General features: G+C 45.7%; 1 protein-coding gene across 2 annotated transcripts; it reads right to left on the bottom strand.

The window, feature by feature from the left end:
• Positions 1-439: 439 nt before the first annotated feature.
• PRKAR1A (protein kinase cAMP-dependent type I regulatory subunit alpha) lies at positions 440-18,087 on the bottom strand. 2 transcript variants are annotated; one of them, XM_038157229.1, is made up of 12 exons: positions 17,933-18,036; positions 16,944-17,007; positions 14,371-14,549; positions 8,916-9,089; positions 8,208-8,299; positions 7,951-8,012; positions 7,406-7,452; positions 6,719-6,877; positions 6,218-6,278; positions 5,835-5,956; positions 5,172-5,253; positions 440-2,965 (listed from the first exon to the last, which is right to left on the bottom strand). In XM_038157229.1, exons 3-12 carry the CDS (start codon positions 14,545-14,547, stop codon positions 2,793-2,795), a joined length of 1,149 nt encoding a protein of 382 aa, XP_038013157.1. In that variant the 5' UTR covers positions 14,548-14,549; positions 16,944-17,007; positions 17,933-18,036; the 3' UTR covers positions 440-2,792. The 2 variants fall into 2 exon arrangements, with proteins under 2 accessions (XP_038013157.1, XP_038013156.1); XM_038157228.1 differs by lacking the exon at positions 16,944-17,007 and having other exon boundaries at positions 17,933-18,087.
• Positions 18,088-18,623: the final 536 nt, after the last annotated feature.

Here is an 18,623-nt window from a genome sequence, read left to right as displayed (position 1 = left end):
CTGAGCTGCTTCAGGTCACTCTTCAAATTGTTTTCCTGCTCCATCACAGCTGAAAACCCCCCTTTTCCATTTCCCACCACAATTTATTCATGATTATCCATCACATGCTCATTAAGGGGGTGCAAAGATGGGAGCAGCCAACTTAGAAACACTCCTGAGCTCCAAAAATCATGGCTGGGCTGGGCATGAACACCTTGAGAGAGATCAAAGTTTTCAGGAGCCACACAGGTCCAAGTGCAGAGGAATTCCCAGGCTGGCACGTGGAGGCTGAGCTGTCCCCAGGCTCCAGGGGGAAGCCAGGACCTGAACTCACCCCTCTGGAGTTTACACCAAGCTAATCCATTAAGCTGCTTATTTTCTGCTGCCTCATTCATAACACATCCCCTAAAGCCCGAGGAAAACACGACGGAGGGGCAGGGAATAAAATAAAAGAGGCTGATTGCATTTAAGAATTTAAATCATTTTATTGCTTTACCTGCCATTAGGACAATCTATAACAAAAGGAATATAATATAATATATTAGCACATACAGTAAATCAGACTTATAGAGTCAGGTAACAATACAAAAATGGTCCTCTGGTTGACTATAGCTTCCTAGGGCAATAGACTTCATCAATTTGCTGAAGATAGACTAGCAAAAAATTACTTCTAAAGCCCTGAATGTTAGCTAAGGCAAAACTATGCCAATTGTGGTTTCCAACATATTGAAATTGCACACAAAGGTAAAGCTATAACTGTGTTTAATATTTAACTCAGACTTAGCTGATTTATCTTAAAATCTTGTAGGTAAAACTACAAAAGGGAGTAAACAGCAAGCTAAAAAGATGCAGTAGTGAAACTTGATTAGAAAGCCTTATATAAAAAAAATGTGCATTTTTTTTTTTTGTGGAGCTCTAACTGGTTTACACAGTTTTTGGTGCTTTAATGTAACACAAAACACATATGAAGGAAAAAAAAACCTGCAGAGTCAAAACTTAAGAAAAAAGTTTTACCCAAAAAAAAAAAAGGAAGAAAAAAAAGAACCACAAAAAGGTAGCATTTGCTTATTCCTTAAGGACTCTGGCAGAAATCCTCTATTCAACATCTCTTGAATAGAGAATTCAAACCACAAGCATTTCAATCCCCTTTCCTGGGATTTCAGTTTCAGAAATACCCTGAAACCTTTTGTGAAGGCTTGATACCTTCAGTATTACTCTGCATGAATGAGCAGACTCTTCCTGATTCTCTCCATGCCTGGGAAAACGTTGGATTCGCATCCACTCCACCTCAGAAAGGAAATGAAACGAGGGCTCCATCGTTAAAGTAGTTGCACAACAAATGCCAAACTGCTTGCTGTCACTCCCAAATACAAACCTATGCTACTTGATATAAATTACAGTTGAAAGGAAACCTTAAAAATTGCCTACAATTATTGAACCGTGGAATTCAGTAAAAACTTTTGGGAAGTCTTGGCGAGCACAGAGTAATGGAACACAAAGCTGGGAAATACTGAAATACATTTAAGACTCCACAACAGATTGAACTTGGAGGAAAAAGAAAAAAAAAAAAGGATTAAATAAGTGCGGTGGAAATTCCATAAGCAAGAAAAGAGAATGCACCTTTTGGCTTGGAACTAGATTTATAGTGAACCATTTTTAAAATGATGAACTGACAGCTCTAAAAACTTAAAACTGAGTGTTGCAGGAAAGTTCAAACATTCAGTTTTTTTGCCTCACATTCTCTACCAAGAATAATGGAGCTCTACAGACCAGCAATCTTGTCACCTGCAACTGATACTGGCCAAAACACTCAGCATTTATTTTCCCTGGTAACAAAGGGTCACTTGAACTGATGGTGATTTTTTTAAAAGTCAACTGAGGATTAACAAAACAATTCACAGGGAAAATCAAATGTTTGCTTTTGACTTCTACACCAACCTAAGCACTCAAACAGTACTAACAGCTGGACAGCTGCACCATTCTTACACCAATCTATGTACTAGAGACCACAGTCAGGCATTTCATGGAGCATTTGGTTCTTGCCACTTGGAACAGGAAGAGTTTTAAATGGCAAATCTATGGCTGGAGAAAGAACAAGTGGAAAAGATCAGCTGCAGCAAGTCAGCAAATGGATCAACAGCTGAAGTAGTTCACCAGAACTATTAACCTGGAAAGCTTTTGATTTACACTTGACAAGAACAGAACTAAGCAATCTTAAACCAGCAGACACAGGAACAATTATACTGGTAAATTCCAACTGTGGCTTTCTTAGCAGCTGATGCCTCACGATTGAACCTAGGATTACAGTACCCAGAAAATGAAAAGGAAACCCAGAAAACCCCAAGCCCCAAGAAGCTCAATTACAAGGGTAGCTCTCATGTGAAAAGAAATACAGCAGGTGATGACCACAGCCTTAAAATCTGTCCAAGAATTTGAGAAACACCTTTAAAAGAACTTTTTTTTCCCCCCTTTACTGCCACCTCCTCACTCTATGGCAATGGCATGGTGCCAGGAGGTCTCTCCCTCGCTGAGCACTGGCCCGAGCTGGACACTGGTGCACAGAGAGAAGCAAACTGAACTTTCTCCACTGAACTTTTTCTATTAATTTAATGGGACAGAGAGCACAGAAATAATATGCTCTAAATTAATGACAGTGCCATGATAAGCAGTTTATTTTTTTTCTTTTTTTTTTTTCTTTTTTTTTTTTTTTTAACCGGACAGGAAGCTGCAAATGCCAGTGGCGATGTGGCTCTGCACAAGGGGAAGGAAGCAGTCTGCATTCGTGAAGCATGGCTTGGACAGGGAGGAAGGTTTCAGACAGACAGTGATACAAAACTGTTGTACTGCTGGATGTTCCTCTTGAGGATATCCGAGCAGGGGCCCAGCACGCGCTCGAACCGGGGCCGGTCCAGCTTCACACATTTCAAGGGGCCACGAGCCACGACGGTGGCAGCACGAGGACGGTTCATCAGCAGAGCAATCTCACCTGGGACAGCAGAAACAGGCAGCAGAGTTACCAATCAACGGGAAAAAGAGGCAAAGAAATGACCCTTCTCTGTGGCATTCACATTTTCTGAAAAATCCCTTCACCCAGGATTCTTCTCCTGGGAAGCTGAGAAGCCTCAGAGAAAAGGAAAACAATTCTTATCCCATTTGCTTCTCCTGTGCTGTGCTGGTGTGGAATGTGTTTGGGGATTGTTCACCCACAGGTGATTGTTCCATTGCATTCTGCTGGGAGCTGTTTTCACTCTTTGGCCACTCAGGGCCAAGCTGGGTCAGACTCTGGACAAAGTCACGAGTTTCATTATTATCTTTTAGCATTCTGTCTGTGTCCTTGCTGTATTCTTTAGTATAGTTTAGTTTAGCATTCTTTAATATATTACAGTATCATAAAATAATAAATCAGCCTTCTGAGAGCATGGAGTCAGATTCATCATTCCTCCCTGCCACGGGGGTCCTCACAAATACAATACTTCACTTGAAATTGCAGAGAAGGTAATTCAGGCTTTAGCACTGCTCAGAACAAGTACCTAAGTAATTACACTAAAAGCAACTGTGAAAGTAGTTTAAAAAAAAAAACCTACTTGATGATTTTGTTATTAAAAAGCCTCTCCACATTCAAGTCTCTCTGAAAAAAAAGCCTAAAAAATTTCTATACTGTGTCTCTTTGAGGAAATGTCATGTTTCAATTCACAGTGTCATTTTCCTAGCCAACAAGTAGTTATTTTTCTAATAGTACTGCTCAATTCTGGTGTTTCTAGGAAACTCGGGACAACAAGAGCATGGTTTTGAAGAAAACAAACAAAACATTCATGCACCAGACAGAAGCCTTTGACCCACTGCTGGTCAGAATCAAGACTCTGACTTTGTCATGGGGCTGTGGAAAAGGAGCATTTTGAGTCCCACTGGATCCCATTTCTTAAGTTTTGCAGAAATGCCAAAAGCTTTGTCTCAACTGCTGAACAACATGTTTGGAAATGAAGTTTTTAACAAGCCCCTGTTATCAGCAACAGAAACAACCCCTAACATTCCTACAAGCATGGAAGAAACCAGAGCAGCAACTCTGGGGTTTGGTTTGTTTGCTTGGTTTTGGACTCGAGCTCTTTGCATGTTCAGGACCGAGGAAAGAACTCAGTGTTCCTTGGAGAACACTTCTGCCTGCATTATCAGACAGCATGTTCCAAAGAAATGAGGAAAACTTTCCCTCTGTGCCCAAACTCCTGAACTCAGCAGCCTCCAAAAGAGAGGCTTGCTAAAGAGTAAGGAGGTTCTAAGGGAGAGTTAAACCCCTGAAGGAAAGGTCTGCAGCACCTGAACACAATGACTATGATAATATTTAGTTTTAGAGTGGGAAACTCAAGACAACACAGAGGGAAATATTAGAAAATATGAAATGACACAGAATGAAGTCTAGTCCTAGATCCTGAGCCAAGCAGGTCTTTGGGCAGAGCCCATGCACCCAAGTCCATCCCAGTTCAGGCCTTGCAACAGAGGATTTGCTGCTTACGTCATCTACAGAGCTGAAAACCTGGACAACCAAAAGGTTTTAGCAAGAGGAAAGAGAGGAACTACCCAAAACATGAGAAAAATATTAGGGGATTTGAGAGGGAGAGGGCTGTATTTAACCCTTAAGGAGCAGGTTCTGATCAGGTTCCTGTCTGACCTGGATAACAGAAGGCCAAGGAAGGATTTTCTTATCTTACTGCTGTCTTCAGCTGTGTAATGAGTGACTACAAAGACAAACCCAGGCTGCACAGGGAAAGACACAGAGAAAGCAACAGGTTGCAGAACAGGAAATTCTTGTCAGGCATGAAGGAAAAAACCTCTGCACAACAGGGCTGGTTAGAGAGAGAATGAAATTGCCCAGAGAGGCTGTGGGATCTCCATCCCTGGAGACACAGGAAACTCAACAGGACCCAGCCATGAGGAACACGATGTCATTTAGAAATTTAGCTCTGCTCAGGGCAGGGAGGTCAGGCCAAATCATCTTTTACAGTAAAGAAGTGTGGAACAATGACATCCTGTGTGCACACCTGAGTGCCAAGTGACTCTGATACTCACCCGGCACTCAGAGCAACCCCAGGAGTCCAAAACAGTAATTAAGCAAATCCATTTCATCTCCACCATTGACACAGCACAGACAAAATGGTGACAGTGGTGTCTGTAGCCACAGTTGTCACACCATAACTCACCAAAGTAATCAGAAGGTCCCAGTCTGCCCACTTCAACAAATTCCTCATTTTCTGACCGGCGCTGTAGCACTGCAGCTGTGCCCTTCAATAAATGACAGCAGTCAAACAACTGCAATTTCCAGTATCACTCCAAACCCTGAATTTCACACAGAACCAGCTGCTTTGCAGAAATAACTGTCAGGATGCCTCTGTTAGAAAGCCACTTCACAGTCCTTGCACACTTCACCTAACTGCTGTAAAAGAACAACTGCTCCTCTCCTCTCTAAGCATTAAACATCCTGAACATTTTCATATCTACAGCAGTGACTTCTTCCTGGTTTTCCTCAGGACAGTACAAATATTATAGTATGACTAGCAAAAAGCCAGAAAAAAACCACAAACCACCAGACAGAACATTAATAAGGCACTAGCAGCTATCTAGAACAGGTCTCTACTCTCAGAAAGATAAAGTGCTGTTAGTCAAAAACTTGTTACTTTTTTCCTGGAAGTATTATTTGTGAAAACAGCAAAACTAAATCCAAGTTACTGCATGTCCAGCCAGATGATGTTTCTTTAGTGATTCTCTGGAAGTACAATCTCCCATTTTATTCTTCTCCAAGTGCCTGCTTAGGGACACAACCAAAAAAAGTCAAGTTCTGAGCTTTTAATTTTGAGCTTGCTTACCTCCAAGATAATGAAGAACTCATCTCCTGGCTCTCCCTGGACCACAATCTTCTGCCCATCCTCAAATTGTACCGGTTCCAAGGCATCAGCCACAGTGAGACGCTCCCACTTGTCCAGAGATTCTGCAGAGTTAAGAGCTCATTACTGGAATGTCTTCTCAAGGCACAAATTACACCTTTTGCTCTGTGTTTGCACAGAGGTCAGTGTATTTCTGCCTGCATTTGTGCATCAGTGATCAAGACCTGCATTAGAGCTATTTTGGATTGATGCAGAGCAGTTGTGATGAGTTACCACAACAGCCTGTAATCATCATAATGCTGGGTAACAGCTTCATTACAATGTGGCAACTGATTCCATACCAGAACAAAAATCTGCTCACTTACCCAATATAGATACTTTACTAAGGAATTTCTCATACATATTTCTCTTTCTCAAAGTATTTCCCTATTAAAAAAAAAAAAAAAGGAAAGGACACAAAGTGAGTTTTCTTTCTACTCTAAATAAAACTCCAGACACAAACAAATATAACCAGACACCAGACACAGAGTGTTCTGTCTCACAGACCCCAAACCCACAAGATGAAATGTTTTGAAATTGAGTTCTCTCAGTAATATTCCAGTTGAGCAACATTCCTAAAGCACTCAGCATTTATTGCAGCCTTATTACACTCTCAGCTCAGTTTAATACTGGCATTGTTTTGCTCACTAATGCAAGATTCCCCCTTGCCCTGTGCCTGAGAGATGCACGTTGAGTAATCAGCTTTCTGATTACTGAAGAGACAGCAGGATTTGGAATAAATAACTCCAGCAAAGGACAGGCAGAAGGACAGATACCCAGGATACATAACCCCCAAAGCATAAACCCAGGCTGTGAGGGATACTTGCCATCAGGATCCTTCTGTAGCTGTCCCTGTCAATGCCCCACAACTTGACATTGGTCTTGGCTTTGACGGTGGCAGCTCGGGGGGTGCCGTAGATGAGGGCGAGCTCTCCAAAGCTCCCACCCTCACCCACGCTGGTGGCCCACTCACTGTTCACGTAAACCTGGAAGGCAGAGCATGGTCAGACACCCCTCAACTTCCAGCTGCCCCCTACTCCCTTGGGAGTACAAGGAAATTCTCACACGTGTACTAAGGTTGATCACTTGAGGGTTTTATCAATGCTTCCAACCCCAGCACAATTTGAATTTTCGCTGGCAAAGGCATTCTCTTCTACATCTCATGCACAGACTCTACACAGACTCCTGAGAAACAACACCTCAATAAGGTCTGTGTCATGAAGAGCTATGAATGAGCTGGGCTGGAAAATAAAAAGTCTGGTTGTTCTTAAAGCCTGCCCCACACCTGAACTCCACCCTGCCTGCCTAAAACATCTGTATCGTGTCCAAATCATTCGTTTTCAAACTCAGTCTGTGCAACCAGACTGAGCTCTTAAGGGACAAAACAAACTTCTGTAAGAACTTAAAATGAGAAAAGTTGCTAAAGGCAGGGTCTGTAGAAGAGGCCTACAAATATCAGAGTATTCTTCTTCTAGGAATGAACAGATCATTAATAAACTACCAGGAATGCTTACATCCATTTCTCCTTGATCAACAACATAGAAGTTATCACCTTCATCACCTAAAGAAGAGAAAAAAAAATTGAGTATACACTAAACTGAATATATTAAGAAAGAACTGGCATCTCCACCAACTTTAATGTTTAGACTCCAACAAGGTTGGCAAGTTTTTGCACAGTTTGCAGGGTGAAACATCACATTTTGCTGATTTCACATTCCTCTCAGCCCCATGAAAGGGGACATCTACTGGTTCTCAGGAGATCAGCAGCAATTCCAGGATAACTGGAAAGGCCAACCAGATCCATAAACTGACATAACATTTCTACAGAGTCATCAAGGGACAATATTCCCAACAGATAATCTCTTCAAGGAAGCCTCATCCTCCTCCAGTGGCTCCAACTCCTCACTTCAGTATGAAGTGCTTCAGGGAACACAACAAGAAATTGTGTGGCTGCAGTGAGCCTGCTTCTATATTAAAAACTAAACACAAACTAAGAGCACTGGGCTGGAGCCAGCTCCCCATCCCCAAATGCCTCCCCAGAGCAAACAGTGTCACTCGCCTTGCTGGATGACAGTCTCTCCTGCGATGTAAGTGACGGGGAACATCGCATCGAAGATGTCACTGAAGGAGAAGACACCAAAATCAGACAAAAACCTGCACAACTCCACACCTCTGTACCCCCAAGCCATCAACGCTGCTCCTGGAGCTCTGTGTGCTCCACTGACCGCTGCAGAGTCACGGCAGATTTGTGACACATATAGTTCTTCTGAACTCTGCCCTTCCACAAACCTTTACCCCACCAAGACTTCCTCCTACCTCCTCTCATTATCGTCGAGATGGGTGAACAGCACATTCTTCTCAATTGCTTTTGCCAAAGCAGCCATGGTTTTATAATCTTTTGGAATAACCTAGGAGAGGATCCGAGAAAGCAAATGGTTAATTTTTCTCATGAAAAATTTCTGCATTTCCCATGGTAAATAAACAACTTAAATTGCTACAAAACACTGGCTGAGTTTTTCCATTTTCCTTCAAGCGCTATAAATACAACCCCAAATATAGTAAATGTTTGCAGACAGTTTGAACACACGGAAAATATAATCTTATTTCATGCAACTGAAAAGCAGAATTCCATGCTCAGTTTGTAAGTTTTTTTGCAAAAGGAAAAATATCTGTTGAACCTGTGTTTTCCTGGGAACAGCAGCAAGCCTGCTCTGCCATTAGGCCAAATGTTGTTGCAGCTGCCAAATAACTGGAAGCACATTCTATATATCTAAATATATGCACATCTAAATATACATGACTTCAAAGGGAACAGGTCTAAGTCATGCATGAATGGTTTAATTGCATGATGGGTTATCCTGTCCTCCAGTTAAACAGCCACACACACAGGGCTGTTTTTTACAGCATTAGGACATAACAGGCTCCAGGAGCTTGGTGTTCTTTAATGCCCTGGACAGAAGGTGGGATCAGGTAAACTCTTGGATTGCGGGTGTAATTTTGAGCAAGGTTTAAGAGTCAGAGCACCTTTCTAACGTAAGAGGCAGCATCCTCTTCTGTGTAGACTTCTGCACTGATGGCCCCACGTCGTGATCGGTATTTAACCACAGGGTTGAGGGGGGGAGGAGGGGAGATCTCGTCCTCCCGGGAGTCGGAGCGAGAACCAGACTTCAGCTGATTCAACAACTGCTTTGTTTCCTCCTAAACAGGAAGGAAGACATGTTTGTGTCACATAATCCAAAGGGGAAAAAAAAGCAGCGATGTATCATGTTGCAGCCCAGCCTGCCAACACCAGGGAGCTTCCTGCGTACCATTATTCCCACATGAAGGCAAACAGGAGACTGCAGCATCCGAGATCAAAGGCCTTTCAAAACCCGTGGTAGATGTGCCTTTCATTCCTACCAGTCACAGCACAATGGTGTTTATTTCATTGAGTTATTCTTCATTTATTAAACTATTGGTGTGAACAAGTCGACTCTGGTTTCTGCCAGGGTATTCAACAGGTGATGAGGACATTCCTCAAATGCTGAAGGCACTTCCCCAGCTGCAAACTCCCAATTCCTCCCCTCAGCTGCGAGGTGTTAAAGCCTTTTTGGAGTTGAAAGACAGAGGAGCAATTCCTCAGAAATCCATGCCACATGAGAAGCTTTTGAAAGAGGTTGAGTCATGGACCAACTTGATACTCATTAACCGGCATTTATTTTGGGAGAAAGAAACATGAACACTGCTTTCAAAAGAGCTGGAGGAAGGATGCTGGAGGCCAAAGTGGGATTTTTTTATGCAAACCACATGCAAACCTTGCACAAGGTTACTTGTTTTCCTTATTTCCTTCAGTTACTTATCGTGTTGTAGTGATACTGTAGAAGAGCAGGGTATTTACAATAACACAAATTCTAATTAACTTGACACACAGAAATTTGATTCTTCGAAAGATTCACCTCAATCAACTAAAATCAGATTAGAAACAAAACAGCCAACCCTGGAGTCAGAGCACTGACATCAGAACAGCTCAAATGACTTTCCCAGCATTAGGAAACAGAGGTTTGGGACATTCTGTAAAAGAACAAGGACTCATCTGTTCTCCCAGAGCTGCAGCCCCTGTAAAAGCTGGGTTTGTCCCAGCGTCCTTGATCCCAGCTGGGCAGAGGCTCTGGATGACAGCACCAGCCTGAGGGAAGGGCCATGGGATACCCATTCCTGGGAGCTTCCACTGCTCCTCTCCTAGAGCCAAGGAGCTCCACGGCCTCACGTTTCACTTCCTGCCCTTTGCCCATCGAGCAAATGGTGCCACATTTCCCAACCATGGGAGCAAAATGTATTTAAAACTCATTTCTGTCCTCTGATTTTAGAGGAACGAGTCTCAACAGAGATGAAATTAAAAATAGCCTGATCAGTAATAAGCGTTTGGTGTAAACTGCCTCACCATCAACCACAGAACACGTCTGTTCACATGCAAAATACTTAACCCATTAAAAAAGACACTTTTTAAATAAGTGAACACCAGCTGCTGGGGTTTCTCCAGTATCACATAAAATATTAAATATTGTGATCAGAGATTGAAGCACTTCAGCACATTTAGTGAGGGAGTTGTTATCAAAACACTCCTCAAGAGACTCCTCAGGGCAATGCCCCCCTCAGGGAGAAGGAAACTGCACTAACACAAAAAATTATAACTGGTAACTTCTGTCTGACCCAAAATTTAATATTAACTTTTTTTTTTTAGAATAGTAAGTAGGGAATGGACTCAGAAACAAGTTACAGGTAGGTAAAATAATGTATCAATTTAAAATACACCAGTTACTCTAAATAGTCCATACACACATTCACCAATAAGATTCTCCCTAAGACAAATCCTAGAATAGAACCATAGAATGAGGTTAAAAAAGACCTCCAAGCCCATCAGCTCCAAACATCACTGTATGAACTAAACTATCAATCACCAGATATTTGTATCACACTGCCAGACAACCCTGTGCCACGACATCCTATAATTTGTTTCATCTTTTTAATAGACACAATTTTTTGTGTCTATTAATTTTTTTACAATTTTACAATTTCTGACACGAACCCCCATTTAATAAACGAATAAATCAGAGAATAATTACAGTGGGACCTAAAGAAAGGGTGGCAGATTCCCAGATCCCTTTGGATTTAGCCAGTGTTTATGAGGAAAACCTGTTTGTTCAAGTCTAGAAGCTCCCCACATTAAATAGATCCTGGATAAAGACACTCAGTTTGCTCTGTACTCATCAATATAAACATTCCCAGGATTTCAGAAAGATTTAGGAATAATCTATTTATTACATCCAAGTGCTGACCTGGTCTTTCAGCTGATGAGGCAGTTCACAATTTTCAGTGTCAGTCACGAACTGCAAGCCTCATTTTTCCTGACAAATAACCAATGGTTTTTAATTCCATTTCAATTATTCCAAGTAATACTGAAGTGATGACACTTCACATACTCGGATTTAAGTCTATCAGCTACTGAAGAAGACCTTCAGAATTTCAGAATTATGTACACTGTAAAACCTGCTAATTGTTCTTGCACCAGACACAGTCTCAACTTCTCCTGGTTAATTAGTATTTCATTTATATCAGATTTTAAAAACCCCAAACATTCAAAAGCTATAAAGGCATTTTTTAAAAAGCTCTGCCATAACTTCACAACTGCACAGTATATCCTCCTAAACTAGCTTGTTTTGCACAAGAAACACTTAGGAAAATGGGAAAATATTCAGTTATCTGAGCAGGGCAGGTGGTGACATGTCCATCACACTTCCCAATTCCAGCTTTCTGTAAAGCCTGACGTGCACGTAACTGCATCACACACAATATTCCAGGCATGCCCTTATTCCAGAGGAGAGGCATGTCCAACAGCCAGGATTCACCTGGCAGGCTGCAATAATGACCTGTACATCAAATTTCCACAGCTCAGGCAGCACTGCACAGCCCAGCCCAGCACTGGAGAGCTATTCCAGCTTTAGCAGGTATTGCTATTACCACACATGTTTGCACAGCAAAGAGAACAGAGGCCTTAGCACACCCTAAACAGATAAAATAAAACCATTTCTGCAATCAATGAGTAGCAATTAGATTCATCTAACAGCATTCATAACCCAGAAGAGGACATGTGAATTCCTATAGTAGCTGTAACCATCTCAGAGGCAGCAATTTTAATGTTTCTGAACAGAAATTCTAAAGCATGTTTAAATTTCTTCAACATATTTTAATAACATGACAGTGAATCAGCTCTGTTTGTGTGCAGTGGAAGAGATGACTTGTCAAGAGAATGAGAGAGAAAATAGCAAGCTCACTTCAGTCTTCAATGGTGTTCCTTCAAAAAATCAATCTTATTTAAAAAAACTCAGGTTGAGATCCAGTCAGAGAGAGGAGAATTCAGAAAGCACGTTGCAAAGTTGCTGTTTTATTACAGGTGTAACAGGCATGATTTTGGGAGGTGAAGCAGAGTGAGTGTCAGAAAAATCTAATCAATCAAAAATCAATCTTATTTTAAAAAATCAAAAATCAATCTTATTAAAAAAACCTCAGGTTGAGATCCAGTCAGAGAGAGGAGAATTCAGAAAGCACATTGCAAAGTTGCTGTTTTATTACAGGTGTAACAGGCATGATTTTGGGAGGTGAAGCAGAGTGAGTTTCAGGCATTTTTGCTGTAGCAGAGCTGAGGGCTGGGCTGGAGCTGGTTAAAAATGTTACTGAGAATTCGTGCTCCCCACACTGGGATGGCAGGAGTTTCCTGCCCAGCACAGGATGCTCACTGCTCTGTCACCTGAGAGCTGTGCAGGCACCACAGCACCTGGGTAAACTCAGCCCAGCTGAGGGGGAAACCACCCAGGGGAAGCTGCAGCGAGTCTGGAACCCTGGCAGGCAACAAAAAATGCTCCAGTTCCACTTGTAGCTACAGCTGCACTAGAGGGCACTTGGAAACCATGAGAAAAGACCCTGACCGAAATTGTGAGAGCAATTTAAGGGGAAAAAATATTTCCTAACCAGTTTTGTTTTCAGCTTCAGTGCGGGCTGACCAAGTACACAGAGAGCCAATGTGCACCAGAATAAAATCAACTTGTTCAACTCCAACATTCATGTCATTAAATTCAGAGCTGGACTTGTTATCTTGCTAAAAAACAAATTAAGTTCCTAAATACTGCATGCTGAACATAAATCCACAGCACAAAAGCACCCAAATAATCCCATTTTACATCCCCACATATGGATTGGTTTAGGATTTATTCTAAGCACAGTAATGCTGTTTGCTTGGTAAAATTTTGTCTAGAGATACCTGGGGTGATGTTTTAAAATTCCCAGCCTAGCAGTACCTCAAAACTCAAGAATCCAAGGAGGGGAAGGAGTCATTGTAACAGGCAGGGACAAGGGATTTTTAAGAACCTCATTATTCACTGGTTTGCTGCAGATACACACAACCAAAAAAAGTCAGAGCTCTTAATTTCCTAAGCAAAATGTTCCCCAAGTAAATTATGAGTTATAGCAGGTAGTCTGCACCCCTTGGTCATTTTCTAATACTCATCCTGAACACTTCCATTAAAATACAATTTCCATCAGACAAATTTATGATCTCCAGTGTTAATTTCTTCCTTCTTTATATCAGCAATTAGTAACTCACTGGAACAAAAAAAAAAAAAAATAAAGATAAATATCGAACTGTCCTACACAAGTACTGAGAGAATCACCTGGAAACAAGTCTGCACAAGGTCACAGCTGCATTATTTACTAATTCCTTGTTCTGAGTACAGTTGCATCCAACCTTTCCTCTGCACAAGCCTTTAATCTTCCCATTTCCACTGCAGCTCCTTTTCCTCCCTGCTTAGTGATCAATATACAAAATGATCAGGTCAGAAGAGTGTGAAATCACTGTTCAACTCTGAATGCTTTCCATTCCCAAGATCCCAGAATGCTTCCAACAACAACAAAAACACCAGTGGGACCTCAGGGCAAACACAAGAGGGACAGCAACACTGAACTCCCAAGAGAAGCAGAAACAGGCTTGCTCTTCCAGAGATCTGCAATGCAAATACTTCATTTATCTTCAGCTAGGCCTGGATAATACCACTGGCACCACTTCTGTGCTCTGCCCACAGTACTGGAAATCAATATAAGAATCCAAACGCCCTCAGCAGCGTCCAGCAAGGTCAGCCTCCAGAGTTCTCGAGCTCCAGACATGCCCATGCATGCTGTATACCAGCTTCCATGAACAAGCACTGGGCTGGGATCACACCTGTATCCCAGCTGGATGAGTCTCCTTGTCACCTTATGGTCTGTCCTACGAGCTTTGCTATGACAGAGGTGCACAAACTACTGGAAAACAGGACCTGTTTTCCAAAAGCACCACTTCCAACTTCAAACAGTAAACACGACTGGTCAAATCCGCAGCTCAGCCCCTAAATGACAAAGATACATTTCAATATAAGCTGTTCCACCCTCCTTCCCCCCCATGCCGTGTTTGTACCTTCTCCAATCTCTCAAAGTACTCTCTGATGAATCCCATGGGTCGTTCAGGTCTCACTGTGCATAGCTGCACAATGCAATCCTTCAGCAGCTGCTGGATGTTGTGTTTTTGGATGTAAAGCTCACACTCCCGGAGGCTCCGCTCCTCCTCGCTGCTGCTGCTGCTGGAAGCTGCCATGGCTGAAGGGAACAGAAGGAGAAGGGTAAATAACACATAACTACTGGGAACTACTTTGGAAACAAAGATGCTGCTGCCTAAAACAAAGTTATGCTGCATTATCTTACTGATACCACAGCAAAAAACCCCCTTTACCTACCCGAGCAGTAACTAAGCTAAAGAAAATGCTGGGAACTTATTTAGCACCTGGAAAGAAATCAGAAATTAAAACTCTGGGGGCTCCACAGCCACAGGCAGAAAAGGAAAAGCTGAGAAAGCTTCAACAACTCGAGCCTTGTGAGTGCTCCAAGCCAGGAAAGATCCCACCTGAACTTCCTGCTGCTTGAGCTGGGGATTTTGTAGGACTGGAGGCTCCTGTCAGGAGCTGCGTGGTCCGTGTGGGGTCATGGGGATGGACGAGGGCCAGGAGAGAGGTGGGTGGGAGCTGGAAATGTGAGAGGCCAAGCACGAGCAGCATTCGGAAGTGAAACATGCTCAGGTTGAAGGCAAAGCCAAAATGTCAGGGCAGAGTCTGCTAACGGAAGTTATGGATTACAGGCATCGCTCCTGAAAAGCTCCTGGGTAACTTAAACCTGCTCATAGCTCATCCCTTATTTCATGGATCCACTGCAATCCCAAAAATACCTCTGCAACTGTAAATAATGAGGAGTACAGCTTTAAACATCTGTTATGAGGCCAGGTTTTCTAAAGACTTCAGCTATGACACTTTCAAAAACATTCTTAAGCAGATTTTTCTCCCCTTTCAGGTTTGTACTGGGTTTCCACTTCCAGATTTTGGTAGCAGGGGGTACAGGGGGCTCTGTGAGAAGCTGCTGGCTGCTTCCTCCATGTCCCACAGAGCCACTGCCACACAGCTCCAACAGGAAACTGCCACTGGCCAAGGCTGGGCCCATCAGGGACAGTGGCAGAGCCTGGCCAAGGCTGGGCCCATCAGGGACAGTGGCAGAGCCGTTGGGACGATGAATCCAAGGAGGGAGGAGAAATGGCTGCTTCAGCCAGACAGAGGAGTGGGAATAAATGGGAAAAACAGCCCTGCAGCCCCCAGGGTCAGGGCAGGAGGTGCTGCAGGCCCTGGAACATGGATTCCCTGCAGCCTGTGATACAGCTCATGGTGACGCTGCTGTGCCCTGCAGCCCGGAGAGCAGAGAGCCACCCACAGCCCCTGGAGATCCACCCACAGCCCCTGGAGATCCACGGGGGAGCAGAGATCCACCCACATCCCCTGGAGATCCACAAGGGAGAAGAGATCCACTCACAGCCCCTGGAGGTCCAGAGATCCACCCACAGCCCCTGAAGATCCATGGGGGAGCAGAGATCCACCCACAGCCCCTGGAGATCCACAGGGGAGCAGAGATCCACCCACAGCCCCTGGAGATCTACTCACAGCCCCTGGAGATCCACGGGGGAGCAGAGAGCCACCCACAGCCCCTGGAGATCCACGGGGGAGCAGAGATCCACTCACAGCCCCTGGAGGTCCAGAGGGGAGCAGAGATCCACAAGGGAGCAGAGATCCACCCACAGCCCCTGGAGATCCACAAGGGAGCAGAGATCCACCCACAGCCCCTGGAGATCCACAGGGGAGCAGAGATCCACCCACAGCCCCTGGAGATCCACAGGGGAGCAGAGATCCACCCACAGCCCCTGAAGGTCCAAAGGGGAGCAGAGATCCACCTGCACCCTGTGGAGTACCCCACACTGCAGCAGGGGAAATCAGAGTGTGACCCCATAGGAATCCCATGCTGGGGTGGTTTTCTGGCAGGAGCTGTGACCGTGGAAGGGAAAGCAGGTTGGAGAGCAGCCTGCAGGAAGGATTTATGTCAGAGAAGTCCATGGAGGACTGTCTCCCGTGGGGAAGGTGTGAGGATCTTCCCCTGAGCAGGATGGAGCAGCAGAGACAGCGTGTAAGGAACTGACTGCAATCCCCATCCCCTGAGGGGAGGGGAGGCAGAGAACAGCAGGAGTGAAGTTAAGGCTGGAAAGAAGGGAGAGGGCCAGGAAGATGCCTGTAAGATTTGGTTTTATTTCTCATTATCCTACTCAAATTTAATTAGTTTAATTTATTACCAATTTCCTCGAGTGGAGTCTGTTTTGCCCATGATGGCAAGGGGTGAGTGATCTCTCCCTTATCTCAGTCCAGGAACCTTTCCTTATATTTCCCTTCTGTTGCTGAGTTGAAGAGGGCAGTGATGGAGCAGTTTTGGTGGGTGCTTAGCATCTAGCCTGGCTCAGCCCACCACAAAGTTATAAAACCATTCTAAAATGCATTTTTTATGTATACATGTACATAGGCACGCATTTCATGTCATTTTTTTCATAAGAAAATGAATGCTGTGAGAGTTAAAGAAACAAGGAAGAATTTCTCAGGGCGTTTTTGGATGAAATATAAAGAAAGTTACCTGGTACAGGGAGTGTGGCAACAGCTTATTTATATGCAGTAAGATATGTTGATCCCGGGATCAGCTTTTGAAAGGGAAAAAATGGATTCAGTCAAAATAATTTTGAGAAATGACAAGTCACTGAAGTCACATCATGAGGTTTACCGTGCTGATGCAGCAGCAGGAAAACCCAGGGCACAGAGGCAACACAACAACGTGCCCCTATGAATCCTGCTGCTGGAGATTACAGAAGGCTTCGAGTTAATAGGGAATTACCAACACTTCACGCAGGTGCCGTGACTGTCACACTCAATCCCTGCTCAAGGACACACACACGCACACGTGCATTGTGCGCTGCATAAACACAAAGCGCGGCCTTCCCACGGGCTGAGAAAGCGCCGAGAAGTTCTCCAGTTACTCCTTTTGTTTTGCCAGCAGCACGGTGAAGGTCAGCGCTAATTAAGCGGCCCCGGCGGCTCCGTGAGCGGACACGGGCCACGCGAGAAGGGCAGGACCGGCGCAGGAAATGCGGTATCACGGGCGAAACGAAAACTCCGCTATTTATTTCTACAAGCCTTTTTTTTCCGCACATTCCCAAAGCTTCCCCGAGCTGCCCGAGGCGTGGCTGCCCCGCCCAGCCCAGCCCAGCCCCTCACGCAGCGCGGGGCTGCGGCCGCTTCCCACCCGGAGCCCCCGGGGCGGCACCGAGCCGGTACCCCCGGGGCGGGGGCCGCGGAGCCGCGGGGGCAAACCGGCCCGAAGGCCCGGAAGCGCCGCCGGGCGCGGCCCCACAGCCCGCGGGGACCCCTCGGACGCCGGCCCGGGAAGGCGCCGCTGCCCCGCAGCAGCCCCGGAGCCGCGGCCCCGGCTCCGCTCCCTCAGCCGGGCCGGGCCGGCCCCGCCCCAAGGCCGCAGCCTCCCGCTCCGCGCCCCCGTCCCGCGTGGTTCTCGTCGCCCCCGGCCCCGCCGCCGCCCCGGGGCCGCCCGGCCGCCGCCCCCGCCCCGCTCACCTGCGGCGGCTCCGCCGGGACCCCCCGCCCGTCCCGGCCCGGCCGCGGCCTCGCTGCAGCGGCGGCACCGGAAACCGACCGGCCGGACGGGCCCCGCCCGCCGTGACGTCAATGCGCCTCGCTCTCGCCCGGGCCCGTCGCCGCGGTAACCTTAAAGGGGCAACGGTGGGCGCGGCGCGGGCACAGGCCGGGGAGCGGCGCGGGAGGAGCCTGCGGCTTTAAGGCGCGCGGGGCTGGCGGGAATGGGGGGGGGTGTCTGCTGAGGGGCGCGGGATCCCCTGAGGGGAGCGGGAATGGCGAGAGGAGATGGAAACCCTGAGGGGAGAGGGAATGGGGAGAGGAGCGGGATCCCCTGAGGGGAGAGGGAATGGCGAGAGGTGTGGGAAACCCTGAGGGGAGCGGGAATGGCGAGAGGAGCGGGAAACCCTGAGGGGAGCGGGAATGGCAAGAGGAGCGGGAAACCCTGAGGGGAGAGGGAATGGCGAGAGGAGCGGGATGCTCTGAGGGGAGAGGGAATGGCGAGAGGAGCGGGATGCTCTGAGGGGAGAGGGAATGGCGAGAGGAGCGGGATGCTCTGAGGGGAGAGGGAATGGCGAGAGGAGCGGGATGCTCTGAGGGGAGAGGGAATGGCGAGAGGAGCGGGATGCTCTGAGGGGAGAGGGAATGGCGAGAGGAGCGGGATGCTCTGAGG

Source organism: Motacilla alba, chromosome 18 (assembly GCF_015832195.1).
Source record: "Motacilla alba alba isolate MOTALB_02 chromosome 18, Motacilla_alba_V1.0_pri, whole genome shotgun sequence".
Taxonomy (NCBI): domain Eukaryota; kingdom Metazoa; phylum Chordata; class Aves; order Passeriformes; family Motacillidae; genus Motacilla; species Motacilla alba.
Note: the sequence above shows the minus strand (reverse complement) of the source record. Positions and strands in the feature narration are given on the sequence as shown.